The following is a 20,739-nucleotide window of genomic DNA, read 5'->3' as shown; positions in this document are numbered from 1 at the left end:
CAACCAACTCTTCGTTCCCGGCTCTATAGTCCGGCTAACGCGCCTCTGAGCGCCACAACCTCATAGGTTATTTGCCTTCAATGAGGACGTGCAACATCTAGTGTATTAAGCTACCAACAATGATGTGTGGCTAGAAGTCACAGTCTCCGCTCGCCACCAGGGCTGTGTAAGTTTCTCAAGTGTAAAGGCAACTCGGTTCCAATTCCGTTGCTCTGGGAGTTACAGGAAAAGCGACTGAAGCTGAAATGTAATTCAGTCAAATGTATTTAAGATGTTCTTGAGTTTACACCACAGTAGCCAGATATTACAAAGCCCGAAACAAAATAGTAATTATAGGAGACCCAACAGTGCAGCCATTTTTTTTTTCTTTTTGTAGTACTACATAAACCAAGGTCAAAATCATTATGATGCAGAAGGCATACTTTCGTGTCGAGTCATACTTTCGTGAAACGTACATGTGTGCCTCATCGCACGTGTAATCTGGTTCGGAGGATTCACAGACCTTTACAGGGCTCTTTCCAGCTGTCGCTGCAAAGTTGTAGTTCCCGGTACTTTTCCGTCCGCACCAGATACATTCTTTTGGGCTAGGGGCCGGCTCCGTTACGTTTCCCTGGGCATTAATTACAATTCGATTATTCCGTAATTTGTCTATTAATGACCGCAGGTCATAAGATGCTTCCGTAGGGGAAAAAAAAGAGTAGAAGTAGGAAGCACTTACAGCTTTTATAGTCTCCTAGTTTGCAATCACTTTCCATTTTAGTCCCTTGATCCCGAAAGTTACTACTTAGCAACTCCCAAAATAGACCATAAAATTTGCTTTAAATTCCGTGCTCTTAGTCCTGAAAGGGACTACTGGTCATAGCAATGTATCTACTCCACAAAAGGACTAAAACGGACTAAAAGGGCTAACATTGGTTTCCCGTAACGTATACATGGACCAACAGGAAACATTTCTTGTAAAACTTTTAATAAAAATGTATAAATTTAAAATACATATCATCGAAAATTCTCAATTTTTCTTATGTCCACAAGTGTCGCGCGTTCTTCTGTGTCTGACTTCGTCCGTTCTTCTTTCTTAGCAGTCTGCATGCACTCCGAAACCCAAAGTCCACACGTCACTACCACCTGTAAGAGGAAAGAGCCACAAGTAACGTAAGTACTATCCTCCTTAGCCCTAGGTAGGGATTGGAGACACATGACTTCAACGATACAGTGACAGAGAGCCTTAAGCCTTAAGAAATTTTGCCAAGGTCGATTTGAGTTCCATCGCCACAGGACATTCAGATGACGCGTTGAACCGGGATATAGAAGTCATGGTCATCGCCAAAGGTGAACGGTTGTGCCAACCCAATGGTGTCGGCAGCCTCATCTACTTCCTCTTCTTAATGTAATGGGAACGGTGGGGCTTGGAACATCGTCTATCGACAGTGCCGTAGACTCGTGGTAAAGCAGAAGGTTGTCATCTGCTTCAGTGTCGCCTTACAACATAACAAGTGAGATACAGAGACAGCTAGCTGAACGATTATGCTCACTGGCACAGGTCTACATCCGTCTTTAAGCTCCCATCCATTTCGATGCCCCGGAAGCACCTGTTAAGAATTACGGCTGTAGTGTTCCTGTGGGTACCTCGCGAGGCCTCTTTGATTGCGGAACAAAAGGGAAATGTGGCAGTTCATTTTTCAGCATTTAATTTTGTCCTCTCGCCGCACGACGTGTTGTCGAAAGTGCCTATCACTTTGTCTTGATAAGATATCACGTTGCCCCGGCTGCACTTAACTTACTGGCAGACAGCATAAAGAAGGCGTGAATATTATGGGAGCGGTGCGTCCGATGCTTGAAAGACCCCCAAGTAGTCTGCGCTTTCATGTGACCGTTCCGCTCCATAAGCTCAACTATATAGATGCGCTTTCAATCCGATAAAGAGATCCTTGGCTCTCATGTTGATTTCCTGGGTCTGACTGTCTGCTGCCTCATGAATTAGAGAGTTCAGAAAGAGGTAAGTGCTCTATAGGCTCCAGCTTGGACCTCGTATCCTGTATTGGGAAGCCATAAGCGAGCTGCCAGCTTACAAGGTGTACTGCACCACTTTTTTTTTTCCTGTTGGTTTCCTCAAGGTGGTCATCTTATGCCGCGACGTCTGCACCTCTGTTCACTTCCCTTAGTTTTAGTAATTAGAGCACCTTTTGTCACCCTCGGCCTCTCCAACTGATGCTGTCCGCCTCTTTTTCTTCTCTTCTTTTTGACTTACATGGTGTAAGTTAGAGAGCTTAATTTTACAGAGGAACAAAATATCTATCCAGGTGGTCTATCCTCTTTCTCTTCTTCAACCTGCACATTCATACGTACGTCCTCCACCCAGACAGCATTGCCTCTGTCGTGGAGGACGGGCTACAGAGTAGTCATTGAAAGAAAACTGGCAAGCAAGCTCAGCTTACGTGGCACGACAAGATCATGCGTGCGAATCTAAGGCAGAACTTCATCAAGAGTTCCGATGAAGTCACACGGTTCGAAGCGATTTTATGGAAGTATTACCCAAACAAGCAAGATTCCAGATACAGCCATGGACGATTTCCTGTATCCGAATGCACCGACGAGGTACCCTGACAGTGGAGATGTACCAACGGACCTGCAAAACAAGACACCGTAATAGTGAACGACGTTCCATGAAACTGACTATGGCGTCACAGCAAAGCTGAGGAGGACTGAAATCTCTTCCATTCCGGGTTAGGGAAGGTAGTTATGTTTAGTTAGGTTCCGGGTTTGTTCTTCGGTCCGGGGTTGCCAGCTGACCGGTTGTTTGTTGCTCGTGCCGGCTTTCGGGTGAAAGACGATACTGGCAGCGTTTTGCCGGTATTTCACAACAACAATTCGTTCCACAGAGACCTTTCGGCAAGTTCGGTGAGGAGCCCATCGAAGAAATTACTCCTGTGTTCCCCTCAATTTCCCACCCCATTCCTCTACCCTTCCTCCTCTCCCTCTTGGTCTCACTCACTCGGCCTGTATTGTTCATGACCAAAGGTGGCAACCCTAGTTAGGCGTGATTGAAGCGCAAACGCATGCGTTTCCACATAAAAGGGGACGAAATGCTGCTACTCACCCAAGAAACAAGCTGGCAAACAAGATGCTGGAGACAACAGAACTGGTGCGAATGTTGTCAGGGTACCCTATGCGACTGCGAAGGAAGGTAAGATAATATCAGTATTGAAACTCGGCTTGTCAATTTCATGACCATGCATATTTCAAGGACGCCACCCCGAAAATCTTTGACACATACAGGTAGCAATCGGACTTCAGTCGTCCTAACAGAGACTTACATGGCTGTCCGCAATGCATGCATGTAACCGCAGATGAACTGTGACGCTGTGCCCAGCCCGATCAAGACCTCAGACATGTAAATCAGGTGGAGATCACTATTGAACAGCAAATATCGTTATAGCCAAAAGACGACATCGAGATTTCTAGCCTGGTTGCTGCTTACGGTCTTGATGGTATGAACGGGGCTGGACCGATGATAAGATAGCCGATTGTGCACATACTAGTTCCAAAGAAGATGAAGCATGCTTCTAGCTGTTTGAAAAAGAATGTGATACCTCATTGATGCTGAGTTGCGACGAATGCAGTAGGTACCGCAAGCTATAGTGAGATAAGGGCTCTACCTTGAACAAGCAGAAGATTCCTGCGATGATGGCCCCAATGCAATAGCCCAGAGCTTGTACGGTAAAGACGGATCCTTCCCTTGTACTGCTCAAGTGAAACTGCGGAAACCGACATTGACGATAAAATGAATTGGATTGGAAAAGCCGAAAACAGTTTTGTACATATCTGCGACCTGAAGAAGTGCAGACTGTGTCCTCCTTTGTCGAAAATACAACTTGGATATGTAGGAAAATGAATGCTGCTTACGCGATAACAACGCAAAATTAATAATAGCAGCGGATGCGAAGCGATGGACAGTGTTTGAAACTATAACACATTGATCTTGAGGACAGCCTACTGGGGTTTGTAGATCCATTGTAGACTAGTGTGTCTTGGAGGGAACTGTTTTAGTCGTTAGGTGTTAATGCCTGTATCCTGTTATAAATACTTGTTGTATAACATGTGTGCAATATCTTTCTATGTGCGATACTGTGGACGTATAAATCAGTGATTTTACTTCCCGTGCTTCCTCGGCAAGCTCTATAGGAAATTTGTGTGAGAGCATCCGAAGAAACCTCCAGGTTTCTCTAAGGACATCATCCCCTGTGGGAAGTTCCCAGACACATCCGCATAATGGCGACATGCTTGTCATCGTCGCTGACCAATCACAGCGAACCTGTCTTTGCCTTTTTGGGGGAACTTGGCGTGCCCATGACACAGTAGCTAGCCACCCTCAACCAGCTGTCTTTGAAAGTACCGTCACTATGGTGCAGACAAGTATTAGTCGCCATTTTGTTGTCGCAGCAGCTGGTGGCAGCTGTTGCACAGAGTGAGAAATCGTGTCAGCAGCGCGCGTTGGCCTCGCTTGCGTCCCTAGAGGTGGCGCTATGAGTGGGGTTGGGGATACCGGACCAAAATGGCGCTTATCACTTTCTCTCTCTGCTAGGAAGAGAAGCTTATTTATTAACCCTCATAATGACCCTTATATGGACCCAGAAATACAGTAAAGTGGTCTAATACCTGTCTGAGATATGGCTCCAGCGTGACTTCGTCGAATGCTGTCAGTGCCAACGGGATAGCTGCAGTTATCATGTCGACCGCGAAGATAGGGTTGAGAAACAGCTTGCAATATTTCGCTAGGCTCTTTTTATCTTCCTCCGCTTCAATGTCTGCTCGAAGGAAATGATTAAAATGACTAAACTAACAAAAAATGCACGTATACACAGTCATGTGACGACTTCTGTGCATTGCAGAACCTGACATGCACGTTACAGAATTTCCCAACACTTTTTTGATATTTATGAATATAACTGATGACTTTCCCATGTTATGGCCGCATGGGTATCAGATAGAACTAATAACCGAACATAGCAGCAGCATGCAAGCTAGCTGGTGACCGTGCGGTAAACTTGACGGAGAAGACAAGCAGAAAAGTGAAAGCGCATTACAGGATGATTATGAGCGCAGTGTTGGACAAAAGTTTACGGAACATGCTCCGGCGCATTCCTTCCTCAGAGTGATACGCTAGCAGCGAATGGTACCGTACGCACGTGCAAACACGTGACCGGGTTACCTGGGTCCATGTCTGAAAGTCCGTAAGCCTTGTTCGCTGCTAGTGCTATGAGGAAGGAATGCGCCGGAGCTTGTTTCGTGAACTATTGTCCAGCACTGTACAAAGCATCGTCAAGTCTCGGCTTCAAACAACCAAGTAACCTTGAAGCAGATTATTTTACGCCATCTTACATGCCGGCCGCCCAAGGTGGCTGCGCATTTGTGTACGCATACCCGGAAAAGGTCAATTACCAAGATCCAAAGAGATTACAAAACGACGCACAGGAGCAGCAATCGTTTTGCACCAAACGCTTTCGCCGTTAATCATCGCCGCGACCATTTTGATGACGAGGTAGTGTGTTGACTTATGCGATGACGTATGATCAGGTTGCATTCGCCTGGCACTCTATGTCGTTGACGGACAGATATGTCTTGGAGCACCCCCGTGGGCCCTACTAAAGTCACTGTACTGGGGAAAGTACCACAATCCTCTGATTTTTGCCGCCTCGACCTCGGAGCAACAATGGCTGCCGCAGCACGTGTTGGAACGGTACGTCCGCCATTGTTCCTCCAACGTCGCGGCGGCAAATATCGGAGGATGGCGGTACTTTCCCCAATACAGTGACTTTAGGCCCTATACCTACTCTACGTGGCGTTGGTCTTACAAACCGTGGGAGAAGGGGCGCATGGGTTAGTGTCCATTCCCACTACGCCATGTGGGGGCAGGTCCTTGAGCTGAACAGGTTTGTCCGTCAATCCTGCTCATGAAATTCAAGAATACGTGCGATTTCACCGGAGCGAAATTACGTGGGTGTCGTGTACACCCCTCATCTGTCCTAAAAGTTTTAATGGGTATAGCCTATAGTAGAGCTCAATAGCTACGGCACGAGGTTCGGGTACATAAACACCTCTGTCAAGAGTGCTATATGAAGCTATATTGATGTACTTTTGCAACTGTACACGAAATTGTTCGTTTCGTACTGTACCTTTCTCTCTTCTCCACTGTGGTTTTATAGCAGCCATGAAGGGCAACGAAGAAGCTACGAATGCCGACATGACGAAGAACGGCAAAGGAAAGGCCCATGCCTGTTGACAAAAGGCTGAACTTTATGACATTGCAAAATGATATATGTTCAGCAAGAGGTTAGGTAACCCGAGTTGTACTTGCGTCTATCAGTGCTCCGCCAAGCCAGGACCCTGCCAGATATCCAAAGCCATAGAGACATTCCATTGCCGCCTTGATGTACAGAAAACAGGTGCGTGTGAAAACTACACAGCTTACAGCAGACATTGAATCTGTAGCACAGGCCCTTTACCGATTGTTAATCACAAATTATTGTTCAACGATCTATCATTTAGGGCCACTATATAGAATGCAATGACACTATACTGGGTAACCGTGTAGAATGGCAGTGACAACTGGTGGATCATGAGTGACGCCACAGTGGTTGGTCTGTGGATTACTTTTGCACTCCTGATGGTTCTTTAACGTGCGCTGAGAGCTTTAACGTCCCTCGCGGGGGACAGCATGCCCAAACAACTTGTACCCTACACTCTTAAAAATGAACTTCACCGCATAGCACGCTTCTAGCCAACCATCATTTCGAATGATATCGTTATCTGCCCTGATTTGTTGAAAACGGGAGGAGTACGCCTTTTTGTGACACTTGTGCTGTTCATAATTGTCACAAAAAAGGCGTGCGCCTCCCGTTTTCAACAAATCAGGGCAGGTAACAATATCATTCGAGATGATGGTTGGCCAGGAGCGTGCTATGCGGTGAAGTTCATTTTTAAGAGTGTACCACCAAACTGCTGGCGTCCTCTTGCGGAGTCGCACCCGCAACCATAGAGGTATCCGCACAGTCTATTGGTATAGAACGTATGGTACACTTCTGTTGTCGGAATTCGTTCGTGCCCTCTGTCGCATGGTTCAGATAACCTGTTTCTTTAATTGTGACAGAAGCACAGGTGTGGTGGCGTTGACAATGAATTCCGAGAGCCTAAACAGTTGGCGTTTGAAAAGAGAAAACTAATATGGGAACAAGGATGCACACAACAACTACCCCACATTTGTTGCGGTGAAATACCCCATCCCATTGTCGTTGTCGTTGCCCTGCATTGGATAAATGTAAAATACGATTACAGCATGGCAACGGGAGTTGTAATGGAAATGGTATATTAGTGAAACTGAAGCTGGTAGCAGTAACGAAAATGGAAAAGCATATCATGTTCCTCCATTACCGAAAAACGAAAATCACGGACCAAGCTTATAAGTAGATAAGTAAAACTAAAAAATATGGGACCAGTATTGAATTCCAGGTAATAACTGTTGCTGTTACGCAATGATATCAATGGTCCTGTTCTCTTCATGGAGGACTCTGTTCCTTCGAAGACATTCCCTGAATACCACGTGAAAGCATGGGAAACGCAACACAGGATCATCAGGATCCACCATTCACTTGCTGGTCTGTCCACGTCACTCTGACGCGTACACATGCAAACGAGGTCTACAACGAGGACGTACGTCCACCTTGGCATGACTGTTCTTTTTTGGTAGCGTGAGTGTGCTTCTACAGGATTCCCCGCCCAGTTTTGTCCAAGTGCCATCTGAAATAATCCAGGCGCCATTCAGTTTTATCCAGGCGCCATCTGAAATAATCCAGGTGCTATTCAATTTAATCCGTGTGTCATCTGAATTAATCCATGGTGTTTTTGAGCACTATAACCGTGTATTCACACGAGGGACATCACCCGCAGAATATTCTAGACGAAGGAAAAGTAAAAAAAAAAAAAACTGCTGATGGGACTGGAGCTCTGCCGCGTCTTATGTTGAGCATTCCCGCGATGCCGGCATATTGGGAGTTGAAGCGGGAGTAGGGCAAACGGCGCCATTGGTGCTGTCGTCTGCTATAGAATATCTTCTGACTGAGCTGCAGGATATCCCGCGCGCTTAGAAGATCATGAAAAGGCATGACTCACATAGCAGACGACAATATTGGCCCTGTCGTCTGCTACAGATTATCTTATGACTGAGCTGTAGGATATTCCCCGCGGGCAGAAGAGCGCGAAAGAACATGACCCATATAGCAGACGACACCGTTGGCCCTGTCGTCTGCGAAGGAATGTCTTGAATTAATCTGCAGGATATCCCCAGGGTAGAAGAGCACGAAAAGACGAAGCATATAGCAGAAGGAACCATTTGTCCTGTCGTCTGCTATATGTGTCTCCTTTTCATGTTCTTCTCGCCCTGGGGAATATCCTGCACACAGTCCCAAGATATTCCTTCGCAGACGACAAGGCAAACGGTGTCGTTTGCTATGTGTGTCATGTCCTTTCGTGCTCTTCTGCTCGTAGGGAATATCCTGCAGCTCAGTCATAAGATATTCCGTAGCAGATGACAGGACCAATTGTCGTCTGCTATGTGAGTCATGCCTTTTGTGCTCTTCTAGGCGCGGGAAATATCCTGCAGTTCAGTAGGAAGATATCCTGTTGCAAACGGCAGCACCAATTGTGTCATCAACTTGACGACAAGGCGTCAGGACGACAGCATTGGTTCTGCTGTCTGCTACAGACTCTTGTGACTCAGATGCAAAACCTGCATCATGTCTTTCATGGCGTCACAAGATATTGCGTAGCAAATGACAGGACAAATGGTGTCGTCTGCTATGTGCGCCATGCCTTTACATTATCTTCTAACCGTGGATAATATCCTGTAGATCAGTCACAATACATTTATTCACAGATGACAGGGCCAGTTATAATGGTGTCATCTGCTATGTGCATCATGCCTTTTCGCGCTCTGCTAACCGCGGGGAATATCTTGAATATATTTCGTAGCAGACGACATGACCAATGGTGTCGTCTGCTATACTTCTGCTCGCCAACTCCCGATATCTCGGCGCCATGCGAATGCTAAACATAAGATGCAGCAGAACTTCAGTCCCATCAGCAGCTTTTTACTTTTCCTTGCACTACATGTCTGTAGAATATTCCACGGGGACGTCCCTCGTGTGAATACACGGTTATAGTGCAAACGCCATGGATGACTTCAGATGGCACCTGAATTAAACTGAATAGGACTGGATTATATCAGATGGCACCGGGATTAAACTGAATGGCGCCTTGATTATTTCAGGTGGCACTTCGACTAAAATGAGCGGGAAAACTTGAAAGAAGGCGGGTCCTGCGGGGCACAGTTTAGAGTTGCTCTACTCAGAATTTCACCAAAGAATGTGCAGGATGAAGACATTTCTATTTGCTCAACTGCTATGGTGGGGATCGTCCCTCGTAAATAAAAGCATACCCCAACAGAAAATGGAACTATGGGTAAGAGATATGGAACCTTGGGACGGGCGTACACGAAGTTGCCGCAACGCAATACTACTTGCAAACTAGACCAAACTGAAAAACTATAGACTTACAATAAATAGCCCAGCTCTGTGTCTGAAAATGGTCATTAATATGGCGTATATATTGGCACAGTACAGAGCCCCTGTTGCGTTTATGGCCAGCGCAAATACCATGGAAAGTCCAAGCAGGGTACTTGCGTCTGTGATCCAGTATAGCACTCTGCGAGGGACATTAAGATACATACATCAACATAAACAGATTAATACGTGCTGATTACGTTTCAATACTGAAGTCATGGGAACCACTCTGTTTCCATCACAGCTACATTCGGCTACCCGGAGAAAGAATAATGTCAAGAACGTCCCCTGGCGATTTTGACCCTGTTGCAATACGTCTGCCGCCTCACTTACAAGAAGCCATTCCATAGGTTAAACTTATAGAGAGAACTGACCCCGTGATCGCTTCAGTGAAACGAACTTTCAGTGACACAGAAGTTGGCCATGCAACAGAAATGTATGGGTAAAAGGTTTGTGATGTAAAAGGTTTGTGTGTGTGTGTGTCACACAAGAAACTCAATATTGATTTTTGTAAGGGATATAGCAATAGTAGCAGAGTGCATGGAAAGCTCTGGTCTTCACGGTCGCAGAATATTCGCCCCTGTCATGCGACGATGTAAGCAATATCAGAAAGTGGTCGTTGCAAGTTCATGTAACTTCACTGTTACATGACATGACTGTAACATGACACAGTTCATGTTCACTTGGAAGGTGGAATTGCGCGCAAAACAGAATCTAAGGCAAAGCGCAGCAGTATAGAGAAGACAACACAAGTCCGGCTAAGTCCTCTCTAGTACTGTTATGTGTTCTGTCTTTAGATTATCCGCCCGATTTCACCTTCCAGATGATTACCAACTAGACCAAGGCAGAGCACTGCCTCTTCCTTAAATCGGGAAACAAAACGACCTTTTTTCTGAGTAGCAGTTGGCTCTGAACAAATTTTGTGAAGTCCTGTACTAAGAAAGTATGCAGTTAAATATTTATGACACTTCATACTATACACAAAAACATTCAAACGGTGAACGGTAAGTTGATGAATGATGTCATGGTATGATTCCTCGGTTGGGCACTGCAGGACCCTACCCCACTTCATAAACGTTGGTATGATTCAATGAGTTAGCATAACGCGCACGCGAATGCATAGCAGGACAAATGCTTAGAGTTCGTCCAGCAGGCCTGTGGCTGTTGGAAAGTTAAAAGTACTGTAAAGCAGTAGACAAGCATGATATGCCGGTCATGTGACTAGAGACTTTGTTGCTTCTAAATACCACATGCGGAACCGTACTACCGACAACGCGCTATAAATATTTTTAATTTGCCATGAAAGATGCGGCGTAGTGGAGCGGTGCGACGCCTGGTGCGAAACAACCCCCTGTACAGTCGGCAACACTGAAAATTGGTATTACACACTATTACATCGGAACTTCGTTATTTTGGTAACCATATTATTAGTTTTTCTGTTTACCTATGCATTCTGAAACACCTGTTAACAGTTTAACCTGTTAGCCCCTGTTTTTGCGAAGTAACCCAGAGCTGGCCGCTGTTCGATGGAGGCTCTCCCTACTTCTCTGCTGCGCCTGCGCGCTCCTTCTGTTCGCGGCCTCTTTCGAACGAACAAACTCCCTTTGTGAACCTCTGTGAACAAACAGGTCCCGACGCTGTCTGGCTTCTAGAATGTCTCACACATTTTTTCAACGGCGGGAGCATTTCATTTCAGTTCGCTTATCCGTTTATCCTCAAATGTGGATCGTTGTGTGGATTGCAGGGGCGGATTTTATGGTGGATTGTGGTGGATTGTTATGTCGGGCCCAGTGTTATACGTACGCAATGTGGTTGCCGCCGTATGTGTCAGGAGTACGGATTCTTTTCGAATACCTAGTACAGTGTTGCCCGTAATCTTTAATTGTAATTTTCTAATTAATTGTAGCGTCGATTGGAATGAAACTTGCGCAGTTTTTGTCCTGGTGGCTTGGACTATCGAATAGCCACAGTAAATGACATTTGATCGGTGCTGCTTTACAGCACCTTTAAAGTGATTGAAGAGCCCAGCGCTAGAGTGCGGTATTGCGCGAAGGTCCGAGGATCTTGGATATACTGAACGGCCCGATGCCGATGGCTTCTAGTTGACGGCATTAAGGGGGTGTCGTTCCTACAGGTAGCCCTTCCAGGTCACGAGGATGTGGGCAATGCTAGCGGGGACAGGTTGCGCACGGCATTGTCTTGCTGAGGTCCAACTTATACCGAAGCAAACGAGTAAAGGGGACGTTTACTCGCCTTTACCCGTTCGCGATCGGGGCACGAGGGACATGAAGTAGCGGGAAAGACTGCTTTGCATGTTGGAAGGAAAATGTGGGGTTCGCTTTTGAAAGCATGAAGTATACGATACCCAAAGAGAAGGTTGGCAGCGATATAACCGATCTGTCCACTTAGGTAACCAGCTCTTGGCGAAAGGATGTACGACTGGAATGGGCAAGTTCGTTAGGTTCGTTGATGTGGCTATTATGGATCGTGGCGGAGCTTACAACTCTCTCGGAAAGCACAGATCCTGCGAGAATTCCCACTTTCAGCGCAGAGTAGACGAACCCAAACTTCCAGGGTTCGATACCTCGGGAGTGCGCCTGGAAAATGAACACTAATATGAGCGCATGCAGCCCACGCAAGTTCCATCTATGGCAAAGGTAAACACACACACACACACACACACACACACACACACACAGATCTTCCATATGCCGAGGGCTCCTAGCGACGGCATACGCTGGCTCCGGCTATAAACACGGATTACAAATTGTATGCATGGTATGCTCTGTTGGCTTTGCAGATGAACCAGAAAGAGCCCCGATTGTCACTGACCCTCTCTCTCTTTCTTTCTTCTTCCTGTGTGAGGCTATCTTCTTCATGTGTTTCAGGATTGTCGGAAGAGTACCCATACGTGTACCTCTTCCCAGTGCACTACACTGCACTACGATTGCCATCCCACCATTGTATTATTGCTCTACGGTGAGTGTTGTGGAATTTTTATTTATGGATTTCCAGAACGATTTATCCCTATTGGCAATTTGCCTCCCATGGTCACCATCTATGTGGAGCCAATGTTCTCTTTTTTCTTTCTCATACTCAATCAATCAATCAAATCCCTCCCATGTTGCAACGCCAGTTCAAGATCGTGACGTTGGCGTGACGTTGTACGTAGTAGCAGTCAGTCACAGTGTCTACGTTTCTAGCATGCACTTGTCGCGAGAAGCGGTCACTCGCGGTATCGTGTGTTATACCTATAACGTCCTCAACATAAGAACGGCAAGAGACGCATACGTCAGATTTAGCAGAGCTACTCCGCTGGCTAAATTTTACTGCAGCGCTACCAGGTGGCGCCATAAGAATTCCTATAATTGTTGATGTCGTCGCGCTACTTGTCGCGGGCGTAGGGTGATGCGGCCGTGCTTTGCAGCTAAGAGGCTATGCAAGCTGTCTGCGCAGCTCTCCAGTTTCCCTCCCCAGGTCCCCAGTTTCGCTCTCTCCCTTTTGAACGCGGAGCAACGTCATTGGTCGCTCTCTCCCATATAAGGGGTAATATTTCGAGGTTGAAGTGCACGTGGTTTCTTCTGGGGGACCCATCCCCGCGACATGAACACTCCCTACTGCTGCCTTGTGAGTGGATGAACACCTCGTCACGTGGTTTCTTCCGAGCTTTGCCCTCTCCCCGGCGCAGAGAGGAGGAGGCGGTGCATGCGTTATCTCCTTTCTACGGTTTCTGAACTTTTGCAGAGCCGCAAAAAACGAGAGCCTGAATGCTTTCGGTTCAGCAAGATTCCACCAGTCGATTGTAATAGTGGCTTTGGTGTACCATTAAGTTGCGATTCACTCACCAGTGGCGGAAAGTATGGAACGACGAGTATGCCAACAGCAGAAATCCAGAAGTGAGTGTACACAACGGGAACCAACCACAGCTTCTCTCTTATTTTCCGTCGCAGTGACGTAGCTTGATTTCGCCCAGTCAGGGGCGTTTCGCTGTCGGTGTCGTCGCCATCTACTTTCCGTTTCGACACGTATTCGTTTCTCTGGAATACGGTGTCGTCGTCGTCCGAGCTGTCATAGTACACGATGGGCCCCATGTTCAACGGTCATCGGAATCAATCCTGAAACAACAATAAAGACAACGAGATATGGTATTCATAAACGGTTGACTCATTTAAGAGGAAATTGACTTCTTTTGTTAGCAACTCGCTACCATAATTTTAAGAAGTCCCTTGATGAGAGAGGAAATGAAAAAAAAAAAAAACGTGGCGATTTAGCGGTAAATGCGAGCGAAATACCTTAGCATTAAGCGCCTTTCCCTGTCCATACTTGACTTCTGATTCTCCACTTCCGGTCTAACCTGACTTCCGGTTGATCACCTCCGGTTTATAGATTTCCGGTTCGACACTTTCAGTTACTATGTGTAAGTCCACAGTTACTTTCAATTACAGTTTAATTACCGAAGGTATCCGCAGATTACATCAGGTAGTCTTGAATTTCAGTTAATTCCCTTTAATTGACGTTAATTACATTTAATTACCTCTGGTAACCTGCGGTTACCTTCGGTAATCTTTAATCTCATTTAATCTCTCTCTTAATTGCGTATATCTTACGTTCATTACCTTCAAAGTCTACTTTTTACTTTAGTGCGTTTAATTACCTGTAATTACCTTCAATTGCCCTTACCTTTTGCTCTTAATTACCTTCGGCTACTTGAATTTAAAAGTATTTACCTCCATTTCAGTAGTGGGGAAGTTGCTTTTATTTTGTAGTGCACTACCGTTACTCACTACTTTTTCAAAAGGTAACTCTGAAATTCGGGGATTTTCCTGGATTCTGCAGGCACGGTCCTCAGCTCAAGCTTTCAAGTTTACACAGTGAAGCAATGTTCCCAAATACGCAGTAAGCACAATGCCATTGCGCGTTAGTTACTAAAATTGTAATGACGTTACGTTACTCTTTACTTTTCTCCCAAATGTAATGCGTTGCAGTATTTCACTACTCGAATGTAACGCATTACCGGTAACGCACTACTTGTAACGCGTTAAGCCCACCTCTGCACCATTTACATTTACCCTCGTATATCACCTTTACATGTCCACTTATACCACGGCCTGAGGAGGCTTCACCATCTCATACACGGTCGCACACATCCGCGTATACATACAGCCTTTTTCCATTTTGACTCTTCTCATGCTAACGCATTGAAAGAGGGTGAAACGCTCCGCGATCCAACAGGGCGGAATGTTTCGTAACTCACTCCACGACAGGCGCGGATCTACGGGGGGGGGGGGGGGGGGGGTCCAGGGGTCCGGACCCACCCACAATTCCAGACTTGAACATAGGGTTCAATGGACCAATCCCAGCATCCACCTGGCACTTGTCTATAGCGGACCCCCCCCCCCCCCCCCGGGAAAATCCTAGATCCGCCCCTGCTCCACGATAGCAGCTATTCGCGAACTGTTAACGACTTACATGTGGCAATTAAAACAAGAATGCTTTTATCGCCGCTGACGATATAGTTATGTAGGCCCCACTTAACGTTGGATCGATTAGTCTAGAGCAATTCACGGCACTTTGCTGAAATCGTGAAATGAGCTCTCCTATTCTGGGATCTCAAGAATGAGATGAGCAGACGATGTGTGGCCGGCGGCCAGGCCCGTGCCGTGCCTCTTTGGTTCATCTATACGCGTGCTGGTTCGCGTGAAAACAACAACACTCCATCAGAATATGATAGAGATAGAGCCCTTCCTCGTTCCACACTTAGAGCACGTCCAGAGCTCTTTATGGTCAGAGTTTCGTCGTTAGGAGGAGCCTAACTCGAATCACGTCATATGCGACGTCACGGCTGAACGACTTCCCCGGCGTGCTCTATTGTTGTCCCGCCCCATCGCCACGTGACTGCCGACGCCATATTGATGCAGAGCGTTGTTTGCGGTGCAAGGATGGAAGACACGTGCGCGTGTCGTCCTTCGAGAGTCCTTCGTCTTTGAATTCTTTCAGTTTGGCAACAAAGCCCGCAGGCGGCCGTGGGATCGTAAACCGCTGATTCTGCCTCTCCTGCGTGTTCTCCTTGCGTGTGTCCTGCTTCCATTCTTCTTCTCCCGCCATGTCTGCAAGCCAACTAGCCCAACTTTCTACGCTAAGATTCTGGTATATTACATTAGGCGCGACAAAGCACGTGTCCAATAGCTGGCGGCCTGCATCACAATGCCGCGGACCAGCTGGCCGATAAGCCAATTCCGCTTGGATTCAAGCTACGGATTCCGCTTGGATTCAGGCTTTTTGGCTGTACAACAACGACTCAGTCTTCAAGACAGGCTCCACCCACGAGACGGCAAAAGATCAGAGAATGGCCAAGCTCTTCCTATATAAACGGCACTAAGTACGTCAGTGAGCGTGCGGCACCTGTCCTCACATATGGCATCTTCCACATACTGCACCAGTGCGCCCTGGTGCGGCACCCCATCTTGGACAAACCGCACCCGTGTGGACCGAACGTCTTCGATTAACAGGGTGCACCCGCAATCTCAAGGAGCATTGCGACAGGCGACACCGGCAGACGTTGTAGCAGGGCGTACGTCATGGCATCCGTACATAATTACGTGCTGCTTGGTGTCGGAGATTTCCGGCGCACGTCAAAAGAACCCCAGGTGGTCCAAATTATCCGCAGTCCTATACCCTGCGGCACGTGTGCAACATGTCGCCGCCCTACGTAGCCTTGCGTGTAACATCACGGTACCATTCTTATTTCACCGGACAGCGATGACGACGAACACTTGACGATAATTCAGGAGAATAAGTGTGGAGAATCAACTTGGCTGTGATCAATATCGCTGCAATAACACTCACCATTCGTTAGCTATTTTTGCTGCTCTTGTTGATGATGATGATGATGATGATTGAAAGAAAAAAATGCTTGCTGCTCTTGTGTCGTCGGTTAGTCAATCTTTCCTTCCGTCTACACTCTACAATAACGTCTGCCGCGTTCATATTTGCGTTGCCACCACGAGCTGCTACGCAGAACCGCGGTGCGCCACACGCCAATCCAAACGTCATCACCAAAAATGAGAACTTTTCAAATTCCCCGCGAAACACCAGGTGCCCCTCGTTACCAGCACTGCCATCGTGCAGGTTCATCTTCGATATCGCCCTTATTGCTCTGGGTGTCACCGGTGTGGAGCACTTCGCACCGCGTTTGTTCTGGGGCAACCCTGGTGCAGTTTTATCGAAGATGCTATTACAAAGATATGCGTTCCTGAATGGGACTTCAGTCCTAGCAATAACAACATTTAGGAGTGGATTTGCACATGAGGTGAGCCAGTCAATACTTGTGCGGATATACATACGCTGCACGTGCAACATGGTATAGGACTACGAATAATTTCGACCACCCGGGGTTCTTTAACGTCCGCTGAAAATCTCCGACACACGGTGTTGGAAGCAGTGTTTAGTCTTAACTGAAGTTCTATTTTAATTCGCTCGATATAGAACGTGTAATACCCCAGTCAGACGGCATGCTCGAAGGACTTCGGGGAATTGTCATTTGCAAAAAATGACCTGTGACAGCCGTGTCAGACGGCAGCTAGAAGGACCTTTCTAAGAAATGACCATCAACGCGAAAGGAGGCCCCCAACGACATTTGAGGAGCAGAAAGGAGCAATCTCGACAACAGTGTTATGCCATTGTACCCTAGCTACCTTCGCAGCTGAATGTAGGAAAACCTATAAAATGCGGATAATGGAGTGAAACTGTGTAAACGTATTTAGATCCTATTTAGAGAAGTGCATATGGCTTCTGCATCTTGATTTGTGGCGCACAGACCAACTTCAAATTTCCACAGCAGACAGGGAAAAAACCGAAAAAGGGAGCCGGTGAGGGCAGTCAGTTGAGGAGCACTCCTTTCCCGCCTGTCTGGCAGGCGCCCCCGAATAAAGGTCATTTGAGAGTCCGAAGGCCATTTCTCGCAATTGACATTTGAAATGCTGTCTGACTAGGGTATAACACACACACACACAAACAAAAGAAAAATAAAAGCAAAAGAAAAACGTACACAATGTGCAGGCTTTTAACGTTGCACGACGGAAAATTACCTGAACTGCGCTATTGAAAACGGGGCAACAATCATCTATGTTGTGCGACCTATACATGTATACTGTGAATCGCGCACGGGGGACCGAGCAATAAACGCCGTTCACGAAACACAAGCTTAACGTCAGTTTCGGGCCCAACGGAAGGGAGAAAATATTCACTTACACAGGATCCTCTGTGTGCGGCACATCAACGATGTGAGTCCATACCTGCGCGCAGTATGCATTCGTCGAGCAGCCGCTGCAGCCAATGAGTACAAGGACACGAACGTGTGCATGCTCTGTGGAGCGGCATTGCTGTTGTTGGAAACGCAGCTGATGTAGAGCTATATTCGAGGAATAATCGCGAGGTCTGCATGGAGACCGAGAGGCTTCTGCTTCCGGGAGCGCACCGTGAAAGCATCTAGTCTTTTCTTGCTCTGCCTCAGAAAACTATATCCTCGTATTCCTCCGCGGTATATTCTCTCTTGTCAGAAACCCAACTTTATGTAGAAGTTGGGTCATGTAGAAGAAAAAATGTCTGCTAGCAACAGAACAAAGGAAAAGTCACTTATGTGTGCATAAAATATGTGTAACAGTGTTATTTACAGTGTGAAATGAAGTGGCACATTCTATGTAGCAAGACTTTTGAAGCTGCGACTAGGCAAAGGACACCAGACAAATTTCCTTCCTTCTGAGAGTTTCCAGTATTTCACCTGAAAGCACTGGTAGATGCACACTGGTAATCCTCTCTACACTCAGTAAAAATACTGATACACTAATACTCATCAAAATGAGTACTTGAGTAAATGAGTACAATGTATTTGTAATTGTATCTCAGTATTTTTTCCTGTCAGTAACTCTTACTGTAACTTAATTACTTTTGAAGCTCAGTGTCTGTAACTGCAACTTAGTTACTTTTGAAAAGTAACTTTTACAACCCTGCTCTTCACCTCCCTGACGGAGTGCACTGCGTCAGTGTGAGTCCCGTAACACCGTGCCCCATCACACAGCTATTGAGATGCGCATATCAACAGGTTATGACAGTATAATGACAGTCGTAACGCGTATGATTCAAGTCACTATTCTTGTATACCACAGAAAAATGTCGTCAATATATTTTTTCCTCGTCGAAATACGTCCGCCAATACGATATGCCTACATGATAAGGCTCCAGGGTTGCCAGATAGCAAAAGCTGCACGTATATAGCCACATTTTTAGCTCAGGTAGCCAAAATGTAGCCAACCAGGTGGGGGTGGGGGTGGTGCTGGTGAAAGGGCTCGCTGTTCTCGACCTCACAGTGGTGAGCAACGTCATGACTAGCCAACCAGGCATATTTTTTGTGGCCAAAAAAGTAGCCAACGGTCCACTACGTGTACTGTTTTCACCGTGCCTCTCGTGGCGCGTTTGGCTGACCAACTGCCTGAAATGGTTCCGAGTGCTGCTCTCTGCTATAGTCACGTTCCTAGTAAAGCCCCGTTGGTTGTAGGCAACGCTTCTCCCGAATTCTGTAGACAGGGAATGTGCGCGATATGTGGAATTTATTGCACGTAGTATATATATGTCGCGATGCTGTATATAATATCTAGATGACGTGAGATAGCAATTAGTAGAGAAATAATGAAATACACGAGAGGGCGGCTCCAGCCGCGAAGCCTTCAATTGAACTACCAGAAACAGAGCACGTTATGAGTCATTACTGTGCTCCTCCAGTTGCACACTGCACTCTCCGTCCCTGTAAGTACAGGGTGGGTGCAGATAAAGTAGCCCCACATTTATGCACAGAGCGCGTTCAATGCATACCGTACGAACTTCCGGCGGCGCACGACGACACATTTATGCAATGAAAATCAATAAAAAATCGTGGCAACCAAATTACGCAAAAAAAAAAAAAAAAAAGAAGAAGAAGAAGAAATGGTCGGCCACGCGAACTTTGCTCAGCGTATTTACAACAGTACATTCCAGTGTAGCACAGTTACGGCGCCCTAGCGCTCGAGGTGCCACCTATTGCAGAAACGAAATGAAATCTGGCACGCCTAGCGGTAGCTAGACGCAACTGTGCCGCGACCGCCATATTGACTTCTGCATAGGAAATTCGGGATGCACGGAGGGCAACGCTTGCACGGATAACGTTTTTTTTATGTGGAGTTTGGTTACTACGATTTTTATTTTGTTGGTTTTCATCGCATAAAAAATTCGGCGTCGTGCGCCACCGGAAGTTCGTGCGGTAGGCAGGGAACGCCTCGATTGACCAAATAAGGGTACAGAGTATGCATTCCTTTTCGCGCCGGAGCCGCCGTTCGGTGTCCGCGATTGGGCTGATCCTGTCACGTGGTTTCTCCTTCCAAGAACGCGTCGTCCATGTTGAGTACCCTCCATCCAAAACCGGTTTCCTCGGTTGCGAGCTGGCTCGACTGCGCGCTGTTCTCCGGCGGAGAAGAGGGAGATTGACTTCCCATTGCTAGGCGACGCAACCGCGCCGGACCCAAGATGGCGGTGTCGCTCGCCGGCGTGGCTCAGTGTCACTACTCTGCTCCGTATTTAGTGACTCTAGGAACGCCATACGTGCAGCACGTATGGCGTTCCTAGAGTCACTAAATACGGAGCAGAGTAGTGACACTGAGCCACGCCGGCGAGCGAGACCGCCATCTTGGGTCCGGCGCGGTTGCGTCGCCTAGCAATGGGAAGTCAATCTCCCTCTTCCACAGTCTGCACAGTGCATAAATGTGGGGCTACTTTATCTGCACCCACCCTGTACATCACTGTACATCACTGCTGAACATGCCGGGAGGCCGTCGACGTACCGGGACGTGGTATTGTTTGGACGCCGTTTCTTTCTTCTTTTGTTCGGGCAGCAGAAAGAGATGAAGTACGTTAAGGACCCCCCGAGAAAGTGTGCCTCAAAAGCTCGCGTTCTGCAGGGATTCCACGGTAGGAACTCGGAAGAGTAGCCAGAAAATAGCCAAGTTGCCAACCCTGCTTTTAAGACGTCGAACGAAACCAAAAGTATTTGGCTACAAGTAGCCCAATCTGACAACCCTGCAAGGCTTATGAACTGCTG

The 20,739-nt window shown here is 47.0% G+C and overlaps 1 protein-coding gene across 1 annotated transcript; it reads right to left on the bottom strand.

Moving 5' to 3' along the window:
• Positions 1-968: 968 nt before the first annotated feature.
• On the bottom strand, positions 969-17,938 carry LOC135388090 (uncharacterized). The gene is made up of 14 exons (XM_064617408.1): positions 17,865-17,938; positions 13,460-13,729; positions 12,116-12,211; positions 11,980-12,053; positions 9,609-9,756; positions 6,356-6,424; positions 6,174-6,273; positions 4,657-4,805; positions 3,657-3,755; positions 3,479-3,567; positions 3,315-3,410; positions 3,098-3,172; positions 2,533-2,626; positions 969-1,125 (listed from the first exon to the last, which is right to left on the bottom strand). Exons 2-14 carry the CDS (start codon positions 13,703-13,705, stop codon positions 997-999), a joined length of 1,464 nt encoding a protein of 487 aa, XP_064473478.1. The 5' UTR covers positions 13,706-13,729; positions 17,865-17,938; the 3' UTR covers positions 969-996.
• Positions 17,939-20,739: the final 2,801 nt, after the last annotated feature.

This window comes from Ornithodoros turicata, chromosome 3 (genome assembly GCF_037126465.1).
Source record: "Ornithodoros turicata isolate Travis chromosome 3, ASM3712646v1, whole genome shotgun sequence".
Taxonomy (NCBI): Eukaryota; Metazoa; Arthropoda; class Arachnida; order Ixodida; family Argasidae; genus Ornithodoros; species Ornithodoros turicata.
Note: the sequence above shows the minus strand (reverse complement) of the source record. Positions and strands in the feature narration are given on the sequence as shown.